The sequence below is a fragment of the Sinocyclocheilus anshuiensis genome, unplaced genomic scaffold (genome assembly GCF_001515605.1).
Source record: "Sinocyclocheilus anshuiensis isolate Anshui unplaced genomic scaffold, SAMN03320099.WGS_v1.1 scaffold227, whole genome shotgun sequence".
NCBI classification, from domain to species: domain Eukaryota; kingdom Metazoa; phylum Chordata; class Actinopteri; order Cypriniformes; family Cyprinidae; genus Sinocyclocheilus; species Sinocyclocheilus anshuiensis.
In genome coordinates, this window is record NW_015549590.1 from 1,837,665 (window position 1) to 1,845,071 (window position 7,407).

General features: G+C 38.0%; 2 protein-coding genes across 4 annotated transcripts in view; both read right to left on the minus strand.

Moving 5' to 3' along the window:
- LOC107658096 (rho guanine nucleotide exchange factor 6-like) overlaps positions 1 to 4,998 on the minus strand; it is a 40,201-nt gene extending 35,203 nt beyond the window's left edge. The window contains exons 1-3 of the mRNA XM_016446532.1: positions 4,537 to 4,998; positions 2,870 to 2,953; positions 454 to 538 (exon numbers count right to left, since the gene is read on the minus strand). Coding sequence (XP_016302018.1) covers positions 454 to 538; positions 2,870 to 2,953; positions 4,537 to 4,701 — 334 coding nt within the window. The 5' untranslated portion in view covers positions 4,702 to 4,998. The remainder of the gene's footprint in view (positions 1 to 453; positions 539 to 2,869; positions 2,954 to 4,536) is intronic.
- A 59-nt stretch (positions 4,999 to 5,057) lies between these two features.
- LOC107658097 (RNA-binding motif protein, X chromosome-like) overlaps positions 5,058 to 7,407 on the minus strand; it is an 11,828-nt gene continuing 9,478 nt past the window's right edge. For 2 of the 3 annotated variants that reach the window (XM_016446534.1, XM_016446533.1), the window contains exon 9: positions 5,579 to 7,011. In XM_016446534.1, the coding sequence (XP_016302020.1) occupies positions 6,698 to 7,011 (314 nt within the window). In that variant the 3' untranslated portion in view covers positions 5,579 to 6,697. Of the gene's footprint in view, positions 5,211 to 5,287; positions 5,384 to 5,578; positions 7,012 to 7,407 lie in introns of those variants that run through there. The other variant, XR_001630748.1, reaches the window with a different exon arrangement.

The following is a 7,407-nucleotide window of genomic DNA, read 5'->3' on the forward strand; positions in this document are numbered from 1 at the left end:
TAAAAGAGCATAATAGGACCCCTTTAAATCATTTTAAAAGTTTTTAAATTCCTTGTTTTATTGTTGTGATAATTTTTTATGATTATTTTACTTCCTTTTATGTAAAGCACTTTGAATAACCATTGTGTATGAAATGTGCTACATAAATAAACTTGCCTTGCCTATTGAATTGAACTGAACCAACACTGAACTGTCTGGAGCTGAATAAATTAACACCATCGACTTCTTTACCGCAGAATTTGGATTTGCCTCATTTTTGATGTTTGCATTAATGATTCTGTTTAATACTGTGAAGCTGCTTTGAAACTATCTCTATTGTATAAAGCACAATAAAAAATAAATGTGACTTGAGAGGAAACTGACCAATGACAAGACAAAGCTGATGCCTGCAGTACTCAAGGAAAGGACATGGAATATAAGTGAAGAACATATGACCGTAACATTATGAATTACCTTGAGTGGCGATGTTTATTGCTGAGAGTGTCGACAGAACCTTGTTGAAGTTCTCCCCAGTATATAAGCTTTCTGGATCAAAGACCTAAGAGAAAGACACAAGTCAAACACAAGAAAAACTGTCCACAGACAGTGCCAGAAGCAGAAGCAGGTCAGAAATCAGAAGAGAGTCGGGCTTTATCTATACATAAAAAAAGGTATAAATCGGATTTTCAGCACGATACGATCTGACATAGATTCTCTTAGCCAGCAATATGATATTTGCAACATGATATTCGCAATAAGGTTTCAATATATTGATATCATGATATAAAGTGCATATTTTACACAACCAGTTACATTTTTATTAAAAATGCAAACAAAATATGACATGAACATTTAATTGAACTCCCTGAAAACTGGGACATTCACAACAAAAACACACTTTAGTTTTTTAAACAATATAGAAAATGTATCAAAAGATTTAGCCTATAGATTTTTTTTATGCTTCATCGATATATAACATCGCATTTGATCGATGCAATGATCCATATCAATTTATCATGACCCTCCTATAAACAACCTTGGTAAAAAATTTCACTGGTTAGGAAAATAAACCTCAGTGTGACCCACATTTTGAGATACTGGTTTGGCGTTTGGTCTGCAGGTCCTGTCAGACGCTGGGTACAGACAGCTATCCCCTTTCTTGCTTAGGATACGGTTTCATGTTTTAAATAAAACATAATAGCGTTTACACAGCAATGCAAGAAGCATCTGTTTTTTTATTTGCTGAGCACTGTTTTGCTATGGAGGCTGCAACAAGACGAACAGTCAGTGCAGTTTTAAGATTACATTTACCATTTGCTTTGGGACATTTGTTATTTGCATTTCTCTCTCATCAATAATGTAACAAGGCTCATATCAAGCTTTAGATTGTGTTACGATACTTCTCGTTTTCAGCTAATTTAAAAGCAGAAGTGAAAGTTATGCGACTTGCTTCTCTGTCTAGTCACACGACTTGCATCAACCATATGCCCATTGGGCCTTTCAAAGAGAATGAGACAGGAGCTTTCTTAAAAATTCTATTATTATATTGTTAAAATTTTAGTTGATATATATATATATATATATTCCCAGCTACTCTCACCCTCAGCCCTCCTTGTCAAGCTCTTGTTCATTCTGCTGCTTTACAGAATCAGCACAAATTATAGGGGAGAACAGCAATCATTTGTGCTGCTGTGCTGAGCAAGACTTAGTCTAGCCAAAGATCACAGCATTACACTTTAATATTAGCAACTTGAGTTGATTCAATTTTCTTTAGCAGATATTCATAGATATTGTTAATTCATTAGCATTGGCCACTACTTGTGCCTGAATGCCAGTGGTCACTCTGCCTGGTGTCAGTCTTAAAATTCAGAGAGCATTGTCCATGCATAGCCCACATTTTCTGTTTTTAAATTTTGAGCAAACGCTATGTAAAATATGTTTGTTTATACTGAAATTTCGGTGCATCTTATTTGCTCTCATTTAACTGCATTAGCGCATGTCTGTAGACTATTAAAAAAAGCTAGTCAACCACTGGGCTGTTGAATAGAGCAGAGGCAAGATGTTCAATTTATACTCTTACAAATGAGTTTCGACCATAAAAAGTGAAGCTATTTCAATAAAGGTCAAACAAAACCACAATTCTATTAGCAAGCTTACTATTATTAAAATCAAAGCCAAACATTACATATAAACAAGTAACATGGCACTAATGAGTCATGCTCACCATATATGAACAGTTTACCACTCTGTAACCAGATTTTGATCATAGTTTTAATCCAAGAAAACTGTCATTGCAGAGGGTGTGGCACCATAGTTTGTCTGTGTGTAGAGCTTGCAGACTGACAATGTTTACTGTGATAGTTATAATTCCCGACCATATTCTTGAGAGGTCTGTAAGGCTGCTGCAGGTCAGGACCATGTAATAACCATAATAGATGAAATGCACAAGCGAAAGAGCTAGTATTATGTGCAATCTTGTTTACTGGCATATTTTAAGATCACATGTGCAAAACCAAAACAAAACCCTGCTATTTATTTGCCTGTCCTCAGAGAGAGCTAAACTAAAATAGATGGGCTGAAGGAAGTACTCTGCATAAATACTGAATATAAATTATTAAGACTATGTTATGCAAATCATTCCTTCATAAAATCAATGTTTATAAATACAGCTTTAATCTGAAATGTATTTTAATGCATATACACTATAGAACACATTTAGGTTATTTTTAATGTACTTCTAGCTAAGAGTGATATATCTTCAGCATACGGGCCAAATATTAATACACACTCAGCTGTTTTTCTCAAAGGCATGACCCTTCATTAGCAAAACGTTTCATTTGTGTGATCCCAACTCACTCATGCACAGACATTTATAGAAAAATGATCTTACCTCAACCTTTAGAGACTGGCATCCTTTTAGAAACTCTCGAATGTTTGCAATGCAGTCCGCTTCGCATCTGGGTTCAGCTGAATACTGAAAACCAATGGAAGAATGGCGATGTAAATAATCTCAATTTTGCTTCGAGCTCACTGCAACGCAGAGAATCACCTGAGATCAACAAGATCTCGTTTTCTGAAGTAAATGTCAACCTAGTCTGTGAGCCACATTGTACCCTGTCACTGCTGTCCAGTATCGCATGCTAAATGTCTTTGGCGTTGAGTTTACTAAGTAAATGTTTCTTTGCGTCAGCTTAGTCCTGTAACACAGACACACAGCCAGTATCTATGCTAGATCTCATCGGGCTCTATCGCACCAGGAAAAGATATTTTGGAGGAAGTGACGATGTTTGCTCAGCAAGTTTCTACTTGGACCGTTTACTAGTGATGGCAAGTCCGATTCATTTCCGCGAATCGGTTCCTTCGATCTTTCGAACGGTTCCGTTCAAAGAACCGGCTCAAAAATCTATTTTCTTGCGCATTGACGTCCATGACGGGACATCCAGGCGTGGTATATCATATATCATAAATAAAACGTTCAAATAAAGCTATAGACGCATAATGTTGATTATTACGTTTTTAAGACCCCCCAAAACGTTGTGCACTGTATTCCATGTGTCTGTTTGCAGCAAAAATTCAGCTCGTAACAAAAGTAATTTAGAACTTAAATATAATTTGCATTAATTAATTTACACCTATTGGTTGAAAAAATCCCCCCACCCCCACGAATCGTTCAGCCCCGTTTTGCGAACCGACTAATCCAATTCATTAAAAAGATCCGACTCGAATGATTCGTTCACTAATATAATGTAAATACATTCAACCATATAAAATCCATTTGAAGCGACGTGTTAACATCAGTAAAGCGGTATGAAACATATAAATAAATACAATTTAAAAATGAAGGGAGAAAGACAAGAACCAAGACTTATAACGAGCACTTTATAAAACAGAAACTTCTACAAGTTGTTGAATTGATCAGCACATTCGTTATACTTTTCAATGAGCGCTATATTTTCGCCCCTTGATCAGAGCACGGATTTTGAGCGTTTAAATTAATTTAAACAGAATTTTATTCCGTAGAAAATCAAAATGCAAACCTTAGGTTATCTTATTAATAACGACCTTATTTGCCAATGTGGAGCTGGATTGGTTAGCAGCAGAGGCATGCAGACAGACAATCAGAGGTTTGACTGACATAGTTAAATATGGCTTTTACAAACGAGAAAAGAAAGTTGCTTTACAAATGCTCTGGGTATTTTATACTAAAGTGAAGATCGACCAGGTTTTTTTTTTTTTTTTTTAAATGTGAGAATGCGGAACAATTTATCATGTAACAGGAAGTCAGATTCTCTATCTCGATTAAATTGTGTCCTGAATAAACAAACACAGATAAATAGACTTTCTTTGCTTTAGATTGTTTCAAAATGTAATGTATCTTTACCAAATGCAGTGCATCTCAAAGTGTTACTTGTAACAGCGAGTAATCCGGCATTACGCATCGTGCACCGTCAATTCCGCATGGGTGTTATCTGATACTTTTACATTTATGAAAATAATCAATTCACTAGACTGCGACTATTTAATCAAGGAAACATGCATGTGCATATTATCGATTACCTTTAAGATGGCTCCAGGTAGCACTCGCTCCACAAGCTTACACAGGACGACCCCATCTCTGAGAGATGTTTTCAGAAATTCCTCCGGATCAGCGATATTCTTTTTGGGTGAATTAAGCACGCCTAATGTTATTAGCCACGTAACCGTCTGCTCCTCGGGGTTCATAGTTTTAGGCTCAATGGGCCTTTCAGATTTAGCTGCACCCTTGGTGCGCCAGCTCTATTTGTGTCGAGATGCTACCCACATCCGTCGCGCTTCTGCTTTTTCACTGACGTTACAACGACCATTCAGCCCGGCAACTTAGTTCTCTAGTGGACGTCTGCCATATAACCAACATAAAGGCTCTTTGACATATCAGTGACACAAAAGGAACTGTGATTCCTTTAAAATGCCGCAAGAATTTTCCATATGGCTCAACCGCGCTTTTAGATCAAACTAGCCTGTCGTAGAGTTAACAGACATGACCATACAAATACAGCACTATTACAGTGGCAATTAAATAAGATACATATACAAATAAGTTAATTTCAATTCAAATGATAGTTTATTGAAAAGCCAAAATAAATAAATAAAATAAAAGAGCAATTCATCTGTAGCACTCAAAGCCTCCCATCTAAACATCACAAGCCTCGATGTACAGCAGCCTCCAAAGAACCCGAATAGCTTGGATGGATCTAGATGAAAACACGAGTAATTAATTGCATGAAAACACCAAATATAAGTTTGCAATGGTTTAAGGACTCACACATACCTGCATCTTACTTGAGACCATCATGCATCACCAAATGGCAACAGGTGCTGATCAGCAATGAGGTATTACCATCAAACTCCTTTCCCCCCATTCAGCCTGCAATGAGAGTTTCCATCAGCAAACTGTTGTAGCTCAGCATAAGGGACAAATATTATTTTAAATGTAATTTTACAAAAGAACTCAAATGACCCAAACTAATTGGTTTTCCAGGTTTGTTGATGGGGTGCTGTCTTTCTCCACGTGGTCTCCTTTGTTAGAAACGGCATGCTTGAGCGTTCTGGCTTTTTGTTAATACTAAGTGAATTTTACTACATTTTCAAAAGGGTTCCAATGGGAGGTTTCAAGAGGTTTTGCAGCTATGTGGCTTACATTTGGCTGTAGATATAGATCCATTGAGGAGACTCATCTTAACATCCTTTTTTTTTTTTTTATAAAAAAGGGGCCATTTCTCATTTGAAAGGGGCAGAAAAAAATCCAGACATTTTCTCCTTTAGTGCAACAGTAGAACTGGCTGATATTTCTGAGACTAAGACCTCCTAAACTGAAGTGATCCAGTGGTGGGGGAGAGGGATCATAGACTCCTTTGAAGGCAGAAGTGAGGTTTTGTTAATAATGTTGGAAATTATATTGTTTCAGATTGCATTTGAAAAAGCCAGGGCAACCAAGTCGATGTTTGACTAAATTACACTGCAAAATAACACCACCGAGACTTGACTTATACCAGAACAAAAGGGTTTGCTTTGCTTACCAGCTGTTGACAGGTTTTATCTGTGGTGCTGATTTGTTTCTTGCATTTTGGTTGTCTTTGGATTGGTCGATGAAAGGCGTCAATGTTTAGGCTTTGTGATGAAGGATCCATTTGCACTGAGGAAAACTACACCCATAGAGAGTTTGGAAAAAGGTGAAATTTGCCCAGTCCCCAACAACGTGAACAATCATGCCTACATGAATATTCTGCATTGCTTCTATATTAAGTGGAATTTGGGGTTGCTCACCATGGAAAACTGAAGAGGTAAATGGATATTTATGCATCATTGTTTCTAATTCTCTTGAATAGAGTGTTGCTGCTCAAGATCTTTGATTAAAAACACTTTATTGGTAAATGAAAGCCATATGTTAGGGCATTGCAGGTTTAACAAGTCACTAGTATACAAAAAGAACACACTTAGATTTGCAACAGTACCATTAAATGGGATGTGGGCTAGAGAAAAGAAACTCTGAATTTAAAAAGGACAAAAATAATAATAATAAAAATAATAAAAACCTTCACATGTTTGAGTACAGCTTGAAACTGAAACTCGAAGTTCAGAGTTTAAAAGGGCGCTTTTTTTTGGAATCTTAAATTCTTTTGAACAATTCAACGAGAAGCCATCATTTCTCCTTTTTATTTTTTTCTCCTCAAAGTCCATCTCAGTATCTGTTCCGGGCCATTCCTCTATCTGCCCGACCGCTGCCTCGGCCACCGCCTCGAGGTGCCCCACGGCTTGAGCTGCTGTATTCACGAGGATAGCCTCTCTCAAGAGGAGGGGGTGGCCCTCGCTCCTGCCTACCCAGACGGTCACCACGACTAGTGGAGTACGGGTCACTCCGACTGCTGGGATAACTGTCTCGACTGCCATATCCATCCCGGGAACTGCTGCCATAGTCGTCATAACGACTGCTTCCGCCACTCCCACTGTAGGACGGAGGGGGACCCCTTGAGGGTGGGGCGCTGCGTGAGTTACCTGCAGGGTCAATGGGTCATGTAATTGGCAAAATTAACTTCAACATTCTTTGCAAGATACTGCGTTGTCAAGTGCCCTTTTCTTTAAAATTGTCTCACGACTAGCTCAAATGTTAGAAACTTTCCAAATGAGGACAAATTTGGATCTCGAGTTACGGGTGGGACTAGTTAAACCTAAGATACCTGAACTACCCAACTGCAGTGTTGACAATTGCGCACTCAGAGCCCTTTGGCACGTCACTGTTGAGTAAGTGCACTTTCCTTGGTTTGGATTGAATTCCGTTTAGATTGTAGTTTGGATACTGGATCTCTGTTGGTTGTTCGGACAGTGCTACCGGAACATTTTGGGGGGCAAAAAACAGCTTGCAAGAGATTCCTTGTTGGTGCATTTTTTTTG